Genomic DNA, 16,951 nt, shown 5'->3' on the forward strand with positions numbered 1-16,951 from the left:
ATTGCTTGGTCTCCTTGGTAACTGGCTTAAGGGAGTCTAACATACAGTTTTCAAATATAAAGTATAAAGACTTAATGATTTTTTAAACTTTGTTTTTGGGATGTGGGCAGCATGTGGCATGGCTGCACACTGCTCATCATCCTGAGAAGGCAGTGGTGTGCCTTCTCCTTGAACCATAGCATTCCTTGTGGCAATGATGCTCCCTGATGGTATTAGCTCAGGATCTCCTGCATGTTGATCCAGGAATAATGAAGGAATGGCAATATAGAAAAAGAAAGAACGACCACCGAATGTCTCAAAATGCTATACGGTCAGTCAAGTACTTTTGAAGTTTAGCCACTGTAGTCATGTAGGAAACGTGGCAACTAATTTGCACACAGCAAACTCCCACAAACAGTGTGATAATGATTAGAAAATCAGTTTTTGTGATGTTGATTGAGGGATAAATATTGGCCAGGATACTCTCCTGCTCTTCTTCAAAATAGTGTCATGGGTTCTTTTACATCTACCTGAGCAGGCAGGTGAGGCCTCGATATAATGTTTTATCCAAAAGGCAGCACTCCCTCAGTACTGCATTGGAGCATTAGCCTTGATTTTTCTGTGCAAGCCCTACAGTGAGACTTAAATGCAGAACCTTGTGACTCAGAGGCAAGAGGGCTATCAACTGATCCACCCCTGACACCTAAATATGGCAATATATGTCCAATTCAAGGTGACATATCAGGTTCAGTTCAGTTTGTATTTGACAATTTCCTTTGGATTATCAGGTCAGATATTCAAAATACCAAATGTCCTGGTAACTCTTTTTGGGACAGGAGAGGCAATTCTGTTTGAAGCAAAGCAATTGGAAGTTCTCTTAAAGAAGGTAGTTGGCAAATCTCAAATCTCAAGGAACCAACCAGAGACAGCCAGTCTGATGAAAGGTCACAGACCTGAAACGTTAACTTTGCTTCTCTCTCCACTGATGCTGCCAGACCTGCTGAGTTTTTCCAGCACTTTTTTTTTTTTTTTTTGAACCAGAGACAGTTTGGAATTCCTGGATAAAGAAGAAACACTTTGTGAAACTTAAAAGGGAATGGTAGTTTTTTTTTAAAGTAGGAGATTTACTGGATTCTCATCAAGTTTAAATTGTTTTGTGGTCTTGCCCCTCCCCATCTTGTAACCGCCTCCATCCCTCCACTTCTGGAATTTTCTATTCCTCTGAATCTGGCCTCCTCTGCCATCCCCCTCACTTTGTCCCAACAATGGAAGGCGTGCCTTCAACTACCCAGATCTTACAATCTGGAATTCCCTTCCTTTATCCCTTCATTTCTCCACCTGCCTCTCCCCTTTTAAGACGCTCCTTAAAATGCACCTCTTAGCCTACTTATATGTCCTTTTTTTGACTTAGCTCATTTTCTCCAATTACACCTCCATAAAGGATGTTTTTCTACATTACAGGCATTATATAAATGCACATTGTTGTGGGTGTTGGCCATATGTCTGAAACTTGTACAGAAGGAGTGTAAAGTGCATTCATTGATGGAGGTGGGTAAAAATAAAGATGTAGAAATAGAAATCTTGCAAATAAATGACCAAAATAAAAATTACTGGGACTGAAAGAAAAGAAAGAACAGGAACAGCACTGGGTGGAAAAGGATATATATCTGTGGCGAGAGAATAAAATTTAAAAAAAGGAGTAGCTAAAGCTGAAAAGGATCAAAGGAAGAAATGAGGAACAATGAAGTCTGATGGAGGAGCCATTGAAAGACGTTGGGTGAAAATTATTTACAGATCAATGCTTAAGATACAGTGAAGTAACTGCTTCTTGATTGCCTTTACAATTCAGGCGCTCACCAACACTCATGCCAAACATGGAAACAGCTCACTGGCAAGCCTGCATTTCTACAATATAGCTGAGATGTTCAGGATGCCCGGTGCAGAAAATGAGCAGAAAGAGTGCTGAGTGCCTGCATACAGGCTTATGATGCCCCGCCCCCAGCACTCTAACCGAAACAACTGGTCCATAACACAGTTGGAGTGCTTGAACAACGCTTCAGCCACATAGCACTCACCGCAAATGGATTCTGCGAGGGACAGCAGCATGAACCTGGCAGTCCTGCCTCGTCTCCCGTGCCAGCTCCTGATGTCCTTCCTTCACACTGGTAAACTGCTGTGTGCACAACGGCAAGCCAGAAGCTCCTCATTGACTGTTTCTGCCCAACATTATAACCCAGGTGATTCTGGCACACAATGAGAAATGAACATGGAACAGCACAAAATTATCCAAATAGGCTGACCTTGCATTATCCAGTGAAATCAGCTCATTTATCTGTGGGTAGGGTTGCCAACTCTGGTTGGACATATTCCTGGAGGTGTTAATTCATAGCCAGTGTTATGTTAAGTTGCTATTATAAAGGGAGAGGCACTGACTCTACAGTAGTGTTGCAAGTTGTCATGCCAGTACATCAATGATGGTTTAGGGAGGACAGGTGTGCAACGTCTTGACATTTGACTCTCCGGGAACATATGAAACTAACAGAAAACTGATAACAAGACAAATCTGAATCACCATTCAGTATTCATTTTCAGAATTCCCTATAATTTTTCCTCTGGGTTATTCACAACATGGAGATTAGTTGTTAATTCCTGGAGATTTGATAACCCAAGATGGGGCAGCAAATTGGTGGACCCCCATGTAAGCCTGCCTAGAGGTATGACAAAAACTGCCATCCACAGGTCCAGGAAGTATAGGAATTGCCAGAGGGTGTCTCCAACTGCTTCCCTCTCTTCCATGACCTTGTGTGTGCCTGGTGACTCTGGAAAAAGAGTATGATTGTCATGCAGGCCCCCACCTGCCAAGAATGAGGCACTCATATTTCGCCACATGAACATTGATTTTTAAACTATTACTGGAGTAAAGAACAAACTTGTTTAAAAAAGAAACACCAGACCCTTGACTGGAAAGATATTTGCATAGTAACAGACAGTACTTGAAAAGGACAAAGGGGTCACTCCCTGCTCCAATTTAATCCACAATGGACTTTTGATTACCAGACGTTGAAGGTGGAGAAGCTAGCATTCCAGGTTAACTGCTAGGATGGCCGAATACACAAACAGACATGGTCAGGCCAGTTTAGTCACATGACTGACTGGCTGTTGGAGTTTTTTAAATTTAAACTTGCCACAGAGTTTTAAAACTCAGAAAGCTCTTTGCTCCTGGACTGAGAACATTTCTCTCTTGTCTGCTCCCATCTCTTTCTCACAGAACTGAAGACCCATGAACCGCAAGAGAGAAAAGTCTCCTACAATGAACAAGGTTTAAGAAGAATATTGGGCCCCAACAAAAAGCAAGACTACCTACAAAAGGACTACAGTGAGCTTGAAGACAGTAACAAGAAACTCTTCTGATATTGCCTCAAACCTCTCTTTTTTTCTCTTCTGCTCTTTTCTGTCTCTATTTGCATATACGTATCGCATATGCATGCTAGCGTGGGGCGTGGCATGTATCCATAGGCGTTAAGCGAATTAGAGTTTAAGTTTTAATAAATTTCACTTTTCTTCTTTCAACCTATGAAGGTCTGTTTGTGCTCATTTTTTTGCCTTATAATTGGAAAGCGGTGAACAAGGATTCACCAAGGGGGATCTCAAAACACAGTGTGTTTAAAATTAAACCTGTTACAATAAGACCAGGTGAAGGCTGAGAAAGACCCCTACACACCTTTCTCACCTGGTCATAACAATGATTATTACCAGTATCACTCTCCACCCACATTCCCCCTCCCAACCCTACCTCCTTCTGCGTTTGCCCCGGAAAAAAACTCTCACACAACAGTCTAGCATTTGGCACTCCATTCACTACAACATCTCTGCAGCTACCAGCCTCCTCAACCACACCCTCCCCTCCAGCTTTATGCCCTACGTCTCATTAAAACCATTACTCTCTCACACCCTGACCCTTTCCCTTGGCACAGCCCTCATCTCTGCTCTCTTAAGTCCATGGGATGCAGATTAAACAGATATGGCAGACAACTGGTTTAGCCATTCACTACAAGATCTGGCTGAACCACATAAGGCAATACCAGGTCGTGCTCTCATCTGCCAAAACCACTCATTATTCCAGGATCATTCTGGAATGCAAAGATAAACCTTCTTTTATGTACTTGAGAACCATCTTCTTTAACCACACTCCCCTGTCTTCTGCACCCACACTCCCAACAAGTGCAAGGAGCTCATGGACTTCTTTGTCACCAAGATTAAGACCATTCAATCAACTGCCACTTCCCTTTCTTCCCATAGCCCACCAGGAAAAACTTCCCTCTAAATTTCTTCCTGTCCTAGTCCTGAATGTGTGCACTTATTTTGTTTTTTTTTATTTCCAAAATATACTTTATTCATAAAAAACTGTAAAAAATACATTACAAAACAGTTCCAAAAAGCAAAAGTCAAATAATACAAAGAGTTAGTTTCCTTCAATACAGGAGTGAGTTGCCTCACAACCCATCCATTTCATTTTACATGCTATGTACATTTTACAGCAAAACAAATATTTTCTGGATACAGTTGAGGGGTTTTCCATGGGTCCAGCTCCTCAGTTCACCTTGGTGGGGGAGACCTTACACGGTGGTCTTTCCCCATTGAGCCTTTGCCATGGCTGCCCCAAGCTTTAGTGCGTCCCTCAGCACGTAGTCCTGGACCTTGGAATGTGCCAGTCCGCAACATTCGGTCATGGACAACTCTTTGCGCTGGACTTCTTTTGTTTCTAGCCTATCTCCCCTCATGCCCTCTCTGAGCTCATCTTGTCCATGAGGCCCACCCCCTGCTCCCTCAACCCTATTTACATTAAACAGCTGATGACCCAATTTCTCTTCCTGGCTCCCATGTCAGTTGATATTGTTAACAGTTCTTTCTCCTCAGGTACTATCCCCCTCTTCAAATCTGCTGTCATCACCCGACTCCTGTAAAAAACAACTCTTGACCTCTCATCCTTGCAATCCCATCACCAATTTCCTTTTCTTCTCCAAAGTCCTTGAACATGGTGTTGCCTCCCAATTCCTATCCTGAAACTCCAATCAGGTTTTCTGTTCTTGCCACAGTACCAAAATGGCTTTTATCAACGCCACACATAATATCCTATGTGACTGGGTCAAAGGTAATCTATCCCTCCTCGTCCTTCTTGACCTGTCTGCAGCCTTTGACATGGTTGACCACACCATCCTCCTCCAACACCTCTCCACTGTCGTCCAGCTGAGTGGGACTGCACTCACCTGTTTCCATTCATATATATCTAATCATAGCCAGAGAATCATCATCAATGGCTTCTCTTCTCACTCCTGCACAGTTACCTCTGTTGTCCCCCAAGGATCTATCCTTGACCCCCTCCTATTTCTCATCTACATTCTACCCCTTGGTTTATCATCTAAAAACACAGCATTAGTCTCCATATGTATGCTGATGACACCCACTCTACCTCACCACCAGCTCTTTTGACGTCTTCACTGTCTCTAAATTGTCAGACTGCTTATCCAACATCCAGTACTGGATGAGCAGAAATTTTCTCCCACTAAATATTGGGAAGATCAATATTTGCGGTCTTCGCCATAAACTCTGTTCCCTAGTCACTGACTCCCCCTTCTCCCTGGTAACTGTCTGACACTGAATCAGACTGTTTGCAACCTTGATGTCATATTTGAAGAGAGATGAGCTCCAACCACATATCTGCGCCATCACTAAGACCTCCAATTTCCACCTACATAACAATGCATCTCCATACCTGCCTCAGCACTTAATTTTAATTTTGAGATACAGCACTGAAACAGGCCCTTCGGCCCACCGAGTCTGCGCCGACCATCAACCACCCATTTATACTAATCCTACACTAATCCCATATTCCTACCACATCCCCACCTGTCCCTATATATTTCCCTACCACCTACCTATACTAGGGGCAATTTATAATGGCCAATTAACCTATCAACCTGCAAGTCTTTGGCATGTGGGAGGAAACCGGAGCACCCGGAGGAAACCCACGCAGACACAGGGAGAACTTGCAAACTCCGCACAGGCAGTACCCAGAATCGAACCCGGGTCCCTGGAGCTGTGAGGCTGCGGTGCTAACCACTGCGCCACTGTGCCACCCCTAAAACTTCTGCTCCTAAAACCCTCATCCATGCCTTTGTAACCTTTAGACTTATTACAATGCACTCTTGGCTGGTTTCCCACATTCTACCCTCTGTAAACTTTAGGTCCTTACTTGCACCAACTTCCGTTCACCTATCACTCCCTGTACTTGTTGACCTACATTGGCTCCTGGTTAAGAAACGCCTCAATTTTAAAATTCTCATCCTTGTCTTCAAATCCTTCAAATTCTTTCCTCCTTTAATAGGCTCCTTAAAACCTACCACTTTGACCAAACTTTTGATCATCTGCCCTAATATCTCCTTAAGTTGCTCGGTGTCAATTTTATTTGACAAGATTCCTGTGAAGCACCTCGGGATGTTATATTACATTGGCTGTTGGCATCCTTCCATCTACGAGAGATGACGGGCATACATTTAGATGGGGTGTCTTCGGAATGGTGCATCTTTGCTGATGACTGTGGAGGCCAATCCTTGAGAGGCAGATTCTACCACAAGTGCTGCACATGAAGCTGCCAGGTGACATTTTGGGTTATTGCTTTTGGCATTGGCGCTTTTTGTGAAGCTGCTATAGCCACTGGTTGTAATGGTGGTGCATGCTAGCCCACAAGAGGTGTCGCCATTTCCCTTTTTCCAGCTAGTGACTCCCAGATATGATAGTTGATGTTTAGGGCATTTATGCCACGCTTGCAGGTGTCCTTGAAGCAATGGTTGTCCAACATACAGCCTACAGGCCACACGCTGGCTCTCCAAAGGTTTCCACCAGCCCACAGATGTAAACTGCCGGAATGCCAGGCACTTCGGCGGACAGCTAAAGGTTTGTTAGGACTCTGCTCCACGCAACATGGCTGTGCCCAGCAGAAAGTCCGTGTTCACAGCCTGCCTCTATTAGGCACACTTATGTGGGAAGCATGGGGAGTAGAGGGACTGGAGAGTGAGTAATGGAGGAAGCGGAGAGTGACGAGCGGAGGAAGCGGAAAGTGAGGAGCGGAGGAAGCGGAGAGTGGGGAGTGGAGGAAGCAGAGAGTGAAGGAGCGGAGAGTGGAGGGAGTGGGGGAGAGAGGGAGACAGACAGGGGGAGGGGTGGAGAGAGAGAGATGGCAGGGACAGGAGAAGAGAAAGGGATCAAGATCACTCCTGACAGATGGACATCTATCCAGAATACTCCACATCACAACATCAAGTGTGTGTACAGAAATTGGGTACTTACGCAAGCAAAATGCCAGCTATGTCACTAAATCAGTATTCAACATAGTGATGAGAAAATAAGTCAATAAATTTGTCTTCTCATATAAAGCTCCCTCACAAATATGTACGTTTGTTTTGTTTTGATTAATAGTAAGATACATTTTAATGCCTTTATCTTTCTAAAATTTTCTCACTGGCCCCCTGTGTAGGGCAAAAATTGTAATGTGCCCCCCCCCCCATGAGAATAGGTTGGGCACTCTGCTTGAAGCAGACTTTGGGTGCCTCATTGGTCATCTGGCTCTGGCTACTTCACCATACAGAAGGTCCTTGAGTATACAATCGTCTTCCATCCTGTGAACGTGCCCAATCCCTCGAAGCCGCCTCGGTTTGATTAGTGCTAACACACTTGGGAGCTCGGGTTTAGCAAGGTCTGCTACATTTGTGATTTTTTTCCTGCCAGGATATACCCATAATGCACCACAGACAATGAAGATGGAAATTATTGAGCTTCTTTTCCTGGTAACAGTGAGTCGCCCATATTTCACAGCCTTACAACAAGGTGCTGAGAACACAGGCCTTATAATCCATCATCAGTTTGGTCCTAAGGATGTTATTCCATGAGCATTTTGTGAGTCAGCCAAAGGTGGCAGCTGCATTCCTTATGCATGTATCGAGCTCTGCATCAAGGGACAGATTGTCTGTCACCATGGACCCAGGATAACAGAATTTACTAACCACTTCCAGTGGGGTGTTATTTAGTGTGATCAGGGGCGGAGATGCAACACCTTGTCCCATGACCAGTTTCCTTGACGCTTATAGTCAAGGAGAACAAGTTACAGGCATGGGAGAGACAGTCCATTAGTCTTTGTAGCTGAGTTTCTGTGTGAGCGACAAGCACAGCATCATCAGCGTAGAGGAGTTCTCTGATCAGGGCATGTGTTTTTGTCCTTGCGCTAAATAAAGTGCTACAAAAATAAAAGTTTGTGTAGTTGTTAATGCTTTCCATAACCAGTAAGCACTGCTAGATACAGGTTACTTTGTTCATGATGAAAACCAAATACCATTCCAAACAGACACAGATTATTAGCTTGAAGAGATCTTGTTATGTTCGTGATATTCTCTAGTAGGGGAGCGCACTGGTAGAACATAATTGATGTGTGGCATTGGGCAAACCCCAGTGTCAATCATGAAATAAAAACAGAAAATGTTGGGAATACTCAGCAGGTTAGGCAGCATCAAGAGAGAGAGAGAAACAGAGTTGATATTTCAGGCTGATGACCTTTTGCCAGAACTCTTGCCGAGACAGGAGGTATGGCTGTGAAAGTGAGTTTTGGTGGCTACCTGATCAAACACAAGAAGGGAAAGAGAAAGCAATGAAGATGAACAAGGTAAAAGAGACCCACAGAAATCCGGCCAGAGAGAAGAGCAAACGTTCTTCAAAGTGGGCATTCGTGGAAGAGTAGTGTCAAAATTAAATGCTAATACAAAAACAAAATACAGCAAATGCTGGAAAATTGAAATAAGTGCAGAAAATGCTGGAAATAGGCAGGCAGATAGCATCTGTGGAAAGAAAAAAAGTTAACAATTTCATATCGAGAACCTTTCTCAGAACTGTTCTGACCTGAAACAATAACTCGGTTTCTCTCTCCTCAGATGATGCTGAGTATTTCCAGCATTTTTTGCTTTTATTTCAGATTTCCATCAGCTGCAAAATTGCCTCAACGTTGATTAAAAATGGCCCCGCCACCAGGCATTGGGAGGACCAGACAGCCTACAGGAGCTATCCCGGCATCCCTCCTGATCAATGTCCCGGCAACCGGGGGGACGCTGTGACGTTGCAGCTTGACGTACAGCGCCTGGCGGTGGCGCATGCGCTGTTTATTAAAGATGAGTTGTGGCAGCCATGGTGGCCTGTCGATTACAGAAATCGTTGTAGCCGGCGAGTGAGGTGACGAGAAGCTGTTTTTCATCATGCCGGGCACGGAGAAGCCTTTGATCTGAAGCCGTCAATTGTCGAGTAACTTTTAGAGCTGGATTAAAAGGGGAAAATATTTTTCCCCTTTCCCCAACACCATCCCCTCACCCCCTCTGTCCGGGCCTTGTCCTCATCTCTCTTCCCCCCCCCCCCCCCCCGGTTCTGCTGGCCCCTTGTTTCTCTTTTTCCTCCCCCCCCCCCCAATTCCCTGGCTTCTCTTCCCTGTTTCAGATCGGCAGAATGTCTGAGGACGGCGTTGACAGAGTAATTGAGGTAAGAGTGAGATGGTGTTTACAATATGGTTGTGTTGGTGTCCCAAGTCGGTGTATGTGGGGCGAGGGGGGGCACTCACTTACAGGAAATGGAGCTTTAAATACTACACGTGGGATGTGTGCGTCATTAGGACTGTTGCTCACATGCAGGTTATTCCTTATTTTCTGCATTGACAGCGCTTCTATCGGCCAGTTACTCTGGGTGGGGTGTGGGGGTGGGGGAACCGACATTTCCAGAAGTGCACAATAGACCCCTGAACTCTCAGTTACTTGGAGACTTAAAAGTGTGTCCTATTTTAACGCATTAATTTTAAAACAAACATAACTCCATTCACGGGGCCCATTTGACTTTTAAAAACTGATCTGTTTGGTTGAGGTATGGAACTGTCTGCCATCAGGGAGTCACCGTCTACAGTAGAGCTGATAGGAAGAGTATTTCTTTTTAAAGGAAAGAGCTAACATCTCATTTCTTTAAATGCTCAATTTCAATGAGACAACTTAGAAACTCAATCTTGGTGATTGTAAATCTTAACTGCAGACATTTTCTCAAAATTATGAGATCTAAAATTAATGTGCTGGAAATAGCATCATAGTGATTTGCTAGATGTGTCTGGCTTTGCATTAAGCAAGTAGCTGTAAGTCGTTCAGCTGTCTTAACTGTGGGGCTGGAAGTCTTGAGAATTCTTGTGTACTTTCCAGGGTTCACCTTGAGTTTTCTGTGGGCCCAAAGTTGAGTGCTAATGGGTTTTGCAAGGCTCCTGATTGAATTACCTGTACAGTAGTCATTGGATGGTTATAAATATTTTCCTGCTGATGATGAGCCAACAAACATTTGGAGCGGTAGGGGGACAGTTACCTTCTTGCTAGTTCTTATCTTAATGCTGGGATGTGTAGTAGAGAGCTTCTTGTCTGATCCAGATGTGTGTAGAGGAGGAAGCAAATTTTTTTCAAAATATTGTAATATAGCTAGTGCAATTGTAATGAGGATAGTGTATTCAAGTACCAACATGCAAGACAGAGATGTGATTGTCTCACCGCAATGTATTAACACTAATGCTGCTAAGCTGTCACTCATGACTAATGTTTAAAGTGCAGTGTTAAAGATCCTTCAGATTTTTGCAGTGAGTGGAAGAAAAGGTTTTAAGTTCAATACTTGGCCATTATATTTAGCTGTTAGCTTTTTAAAAAAAAAATCTTTTTATATTTGAATTAGCACCCTTGTGTTGAATTTTGTTGAACCATACTGTATGTTCAATCGTTGCCATTCCAGTTATTACACTATAAAAAGGATCAAAGGTGTTTATGTCAACGACCTGTTAATAAAAATAAAGATTGGTGCTGTCCTGATAGTCAGTGGATGCTTTTATAAATTTTTTATGATCTATGAAAAGTTTTATTGTACTGTAGAACACAAACTAGCTGCATTGGTGACATCCACTCTAGAATGCATTGCACAAGGGGGTAATTGTGGTATCTCCTTGATGGTGGAAAATGTTTGCATATAGCTGTGTGGCTGTGATTAGCACATCTTGCATTGGTAGTGTGTTCCACCGAGCTGTTTTACTGCCTCTGTGCTGTCAGACTACTTTTCTGACATTGTCATGAATCTGCGGCAATTTTTTCTAATTAAAACATTTGGAAGACCAAAGCAATTGTCATCACCCCCACCACAAACTCTGTTCTCTCACCACCAATTCTATACCTCTCGCTGGGAACTGTCTCGGGCTGATTCTAACTATTGGCAACTTTGATCCTGGGTTGAGCTTCCTACCTCCTGCCTTCACCACTGCAAAGACTGCCGACTGACGCTTCTGTATTTGTCAGTTCCGAAGAAGGGTCACTGACCCGAAACGTTAACTCTGCTTCTCTTTCCACAGATGCGGCCAGACCTGCTGAGTGGTTCCAGCATTTCTTGTTTTTACTTCTGTAATGTTGTTTGTCTCTGCTCCTGTCTCAGCTTATCTGCTGCTTAAACTGTATTCCATGCTTTTTTAATCTGTAGACTCAACTAATCTAATGTTCTCCTAGCTGACTTCCCATCTTCCACACTTCATAAACAAGTTCATCTAGCAGCCCATATCATATCCTTATGAAGCCATCCATCACTCCAGTACTTGCTGAATTACATTGGCTCCTGGTCTACCAACACCTTGATTTTGAAATTCTCATTCTCGTGTTCAAATCTTTTCATGGCCTCTCCCAATCCTATCTCTGTAACCTCCTCCAGCTCTACAACCCTCCAAGAACTCTACGTTCCTGCAATCCTGGTCTCTTGTGCATCCCCATTTCCTTCACCCACCATTAGCTGCTATGCCTCCAGCTGTAAGTTCTAGAATTTCCTCCCTAAACCTCTTCCTCAATTAAACCATTCCTTAAAACCTACCTCTTTAACCAAGCTTATGGACACCTGTCCTAATATCTCCTCCTTTGGCTTGGTGTCAATGTTTGTCTGATTATGTTCCTGTGAATTGCCTTATGGCACTTTCCTATGTTAAAAGCGCTATATAAATGCATATTTTTGAGAGTTCTAATGTCTTTTTTTATTTATTCAGGCATGTGGGCGTCGCTGGCTAGGCCAGCATTTATTGCACATCCCTAATTGTCCTTGAGAAGGTGGTGCTGAGCTGCCTTCTTGAACTGTTGCAGTCATTGGGGTGTAGGTACACCCATGGTGCTGTTAGGAGGGGAGTTCCAGCATTTGGACCCAGCGACAGTGAAGGAACGGTGATATAGTTCCATGTCAGGATGGTGTGTGGCTTGGAGGGGAACTTGCAGGTGGTGGTGTTCCTCTGCATTTGCTGCCCTTAACCTTCTAGGTGGTAGAGGTCGTGGGTTTGGAAGGTGCTGTCTAAGGAGCCTTGGTGCATTGCTGCAGTGCATCTTGAAGATGGTACACACTACTGCCACTATGCATCGGTGGTGGAGGGAGTGAATGTTGAAGGTGGTGAATGGGGTGCCAGTCAAGCAGGCTGCTTTGTCCTGGATGGTGTCAAGCTTCCTTAATGGTGTTGGAGCTGCAAACATCCAGACAAGTGGAGAGTATTCCATCACATTCCTGAATTGTGCCTTGTAGATGGTGGACAGGGTTTGGGGAGTCGGAAGGTAAGTTACTCGCCACAGAGGTCCCAGCCTCTGACCTCTTGTAGCCACAGTATTTATGTGGCTACTGCAGTTCAGTTTATGGTCCAAGTGCCCAAAGGTGGTCTGGCACTTCTTGCTATTAAACACAAGGCCCTCATGACGAGCAGTCAGCACGAGCAAATGCAAGTTTCGGTCATGCTCTGTCTTGGTATGCCCCATCACCGTAATAACGTCGGCTATACAGATACAACCCAGGACATTTTCTGTTATCCTGTCCATCTATTGTTGGAAAATATCCTGGCTGATGCACAGACCAAAAGGTAACCATCTGAAACTGTTTCTTCCGAATGGTGTTCTAAAAGTTGTGAGTAGCTGGAACTTCTCGGTTAAGTGGACAGAAGCCGTGCTTTGCATCAGCTTTGAAAAATACCTAGCACCAGTAAACTTAGTATTCAGCTTCTCCAGGGTCGAGATTTTATGTGGGCATCTCTTGAGGGCTAAATTCAGTCATCGTGGGCTGAAGCAAATCCTCAGATTGCCGTCTTTCTTCGGCACACAGGTTGTGGAGCTGCACCAGTTGGAATGCTGGTGCACACGTCAGATGACTCCGTTGTACTCTGTCTCATCCAGCTCCATTTTAAGCTACTGATGTTGTTGTATCGATAGTAATGGAACTGCATCCTCCCTCGCATGCCATATGACATCACCCTTTAAATCATCGATTGCCCCAAACCTGTCTGGGTAAAGTAGTTTCAGGGCTCTAACTGACTCTGTGTTGCAACCTTCTGTACCTTTCGGTGTGTGGTGCTGACCTCCTGTATTGTGACGTAACTCTTGGCATACTGGAAGTCCTGTGATAGCTGGTCCACTTGTGTTTACAATATGAAACATTTGTGGTAGCCATTCAGAGCTCCCATAGCTGCACTGCACAATTATTGTTTCAATGCACTTGATTGGAGAACCTAGGCAGTAGGCAGTCAACCAAGCAGTGGGTGGTCATACCATAGATTTCCATTTCTTTAAGTACAAGTCCTTCAGTATACGGGTGGGCAGAATATTTGCACTTGCTCCGGTGTCGATTTTTACTCTGAACTTATGCGTGCCACTCTTCTGTGGACATATCCCGGTCATGGCAAATGCTTCAGGTTGCGTGATAACACTGACATGTTGATCCAAATTAACTATGTGAAATTCTTGCTTGCTATTCACATGAATGCAATCTCTCCCTCTGCTGACCTGATGTACCTACTTGGGTTTTCGTTGTGTGTTGGCATACCTTTTATTGCATTTACCATCCTGTCTGCAGACATTCTCTTTGCATGTGATCTGCCACCATTCCTGTGTGCGGTATCTGAGCTCTGGCTTCTGCACTGCCTTGCCCAATGTCCTTAAATGCCACAGCTTTGCGCTGGTCCTAGTATGCAGGACAGCTGCAAATTGGGTGAGTCAGGCCACATTTGCCATGAGGCTTAGCAGACATCTGAGCCTTGGTTACCATACCAATTGTTGTAACCACTTTCAACACTTGTAACTGTTGTTAGCCATGATAGTTTCACATTACCTTCTGTCATTGAGTCGTGCATCTATGGTGTGTCCTTCCTTTTCTAGCCGGTCTTTTTGAAAGGCCTCTGTTGGGGTAGACATGATTATGAGCTTTATAACCTGTTCTGACAATTCAATATCTGCGAAGTCGCATTCTTGAGCTTTTTCTCGGCACCTTGCACCAAACTAGTTAATGGACTTATCTTGCCTTTGCCAGTAGGTCATAAGCTCAAGTCTATGTACTCGGAAATTGACTTTTTACCTTGAGTTGATCTTCCAGGAATGCCCATAGCCTGCTAGAGTCCTTCAGATCCTCAGCTGACAATCTGATGCATTGATCTGTTGCTGGCCCTCATTGCCCAGGGCGATCCAGATGCTGGTTCGCTCACTTGATCTAGGAAACGTAGTTCCATCTGCTGGTGGAACAGTTTAAATTCAGATGCTATGTCCAACACCTTCCAATCCATAACTAGATACCTGAGCCATTTTCTGGGTGATCCTGCTTTTTACAGATATATGCTTTTCACCAGTTTTCTTTTTCACAGGCACAGTTCTTTTACTAGCTCTCTGCTTACAGGATTTCTGTCTCACAGGTACAGCTTTCTGTTTCCTTTTTAGACAGGTTCATTTTTTGCAGTCCTGCCCCTTTAAGAGTGAGATGACAGCTGTTTTTGTTTACACAGGTTGGTTCATTTTTTTTAAACTGAGAGTGTTTTTTTCTGGCTTCTTTCTCTAGAGATCTGCAGCTTGCAGTACTGGCAGCTGCCACAACCAGCCTTTTACACTGTGCTAGACCTCCAGTGGCACTGTTGAGCTCTTCCTGCTCCTTTTGTTTTGGCCCTGCCCACGAAGCCAAAAAAAGGGAAAAGTAAAGCAGTAATGGCTGAAGCTACTTCTTTCCAAATTTTTTGACCCACTGCCTGATTAGTTGAAAGCTCCAATCCTCTGGCAAATTGCCTACTGTACTCAGTTTCAACACCTCCTGGGGTCCTGTCTGCAGTCTTTTCTTGCTGCACTGTTATGGGGTCTCCTGCCAACTGCTGACCGCCTAATCTTCAGCCACTCCAGGTAGGCAATGAGCTGTTCCTTGTTCTCCCTTGGTGTGTTCTTCAGAAAAAATTAAATGTTTCCACGATGTGATATCTGGTGGTCTTCAGAAAAATATATCCCAAACATTGCCATGTAATATTACTTGTTCCTTTGGTATGTGAACTGTTGTAAGATTCTGTAGTCACAGGACTATAAGTATTATCCAAAGAATACGTGGGTTTTCATTATAACTTAACTGGAACATATATAGGTACAGCTACTACACGAGACCTTTTGCTCTATCGGGCTCCACCCACAACTCCCTGGTCATGTGAGGTCACATCATTTCCACCAGTGAACGTCATGTACAGCCTCTTAAGGTGGTCTCACAACGCCCACCATTTCTCCTGGCTGAGATCAGTTAAGTCAGCACAGGCTAAACGTTGAACATAAAATCTTTTTGGTCTTTTATTGCTCAATCATGCCAGGAATTATATTGACATATAGCAACTGGGAGAGCTCCTGTACTAAATTTTCATGTCTTTGTTCTGGGACCTATCCTTGAGTGAATGTTTACCTTTTGTTAGAGTAGCTCTTGTTGCAAAAATATTATTATTTGACTGTGTGGGATGCATCACACTTTAGTCATAGTTCCATCCAAGATCCAAGCACTTATACATTCTAGCATGGAATCATAGGATAACAATTGGGAGCAGGAAATCTGTCAGAGATTTTCCCCCTTTCTAGCCTGGGGCTTTTGAGGTCATCTGAGAACAGGTTTTAGATAGCTTAATAGGGGAAGGATTGTAGGAAAATGCTGTTAGTATTGGTAACCATTTGGGTAGTACATCTGTAATTCCCTTTCTCCTTGGGGGCAATACTTACATGGAATTCTATTGAATATACAGCACAGTAATGGGCCATTCGGCCCAACTGACCCATGCTGCACACTAGCCTCCTCTCACCCCCTCAGGGTAAAGGAGTATTTCCTGAATTCTCTATTGGATTTATGAGTGAATTATGACCTCTAGTTTTGGGTTCTCCCAGAAATGGAAACATCATCTTTACATCTATCCTATCAAACCCTTTCATAATCTTTAAAGACCTCTATGAGGTAACCCATCAGCTGCCTCCTTTTATTTCCTAGAGAACAGAGCTCCAACCTTTTCAATCTTTTCTCAGTTCTAGTATCATGCTTGTTAATCTTTTTTGCACTTTCTCTGGTGCATCTGTAAAATGTTTTAATAATATGGAGACCAGAAATGTGCGCAGTTCTCTGTGTGGTTTAACCAAAGATCAATACAGGTTTAATATAACTTTTCAATTCTACGCTTCTAGAATTGAATCCCCGTGCAATTTTATTTTTATATATAGCCTTATTAACATGTGTCGCTACTTATAATGATCGGTGTACCTGTACCCCTAGATGCCTTTGCTTCTCTACCCCATTTAGACTCTTATTTTCCAAGGTGTATGTGGCTTCCTTATTCTTCCTACCAAAATGCACCACCTTTTACTTGCCTATGTCGAAATTTATTTGCCATTTACACACCCATTCAGCAAGTTTATTAATGTTGTCTTGTATTTTCTTATCGAGAATGAGAGGGCACAGATTTAAAATATTTGGTAAGAGAAGCAAAAGTGACATGAGCAAAACCTTTTTCACACAGCAAGTGCTTAAGATCTGCAATGCACTGTCTGAGAACATGGTGGAGGCAGATTCAATTGAAGCATTCAAAAGGGAGTCA

The 16,951-nt window shown here is 43.7% G+C and overlaps 1 protein-coding gene across 4 annotated transcripts in view; it reads left to right on the forward strand.

Annotated features, from left to right (window-relative positions):
• The first annotated feature begins 9,186 nt into the window (after positions 1-9,186).
• mapkapk5 (MAPK activated protein kinase 5) overlaps positions 9,187-16,951 on the forward strand; it is a 111,296-nt gene continuing 103,531 nt past the window's right edge. For all 4 annotated transcript variants that reach the window (XR_010977232.1, XM_068054812.1, XM_068054813.1 and 1 more), the window contains exon 1: positions 9,187-9,552. Coding sequence is in view for 3 of the 4 variants with exons in the window: in XM_068054812.1 (XP_067910913.1) it covers positions 9,520-9,552 (33 nt within the window). In the remaining variant the exon portion in view is untranslated. The remainder of the gene's footprint in view (positions 9,553-16,951) is intronic.

This window comes from Heterodontus francisci, chromosome 23 (genome assembly GCF_036365525.1).
Source record: "Heterodontus francisci isolate sHetFra1 chromosome 23, sHetFra1.hap1, whole genome shotgun sequence".
Lineage (NCBI taxonomy): Eukaryota > Metazoa > Chordata > Chondrichthyes > Heterodontiformes > Heterodontidae > Heterodontus > Heterodontus francisci.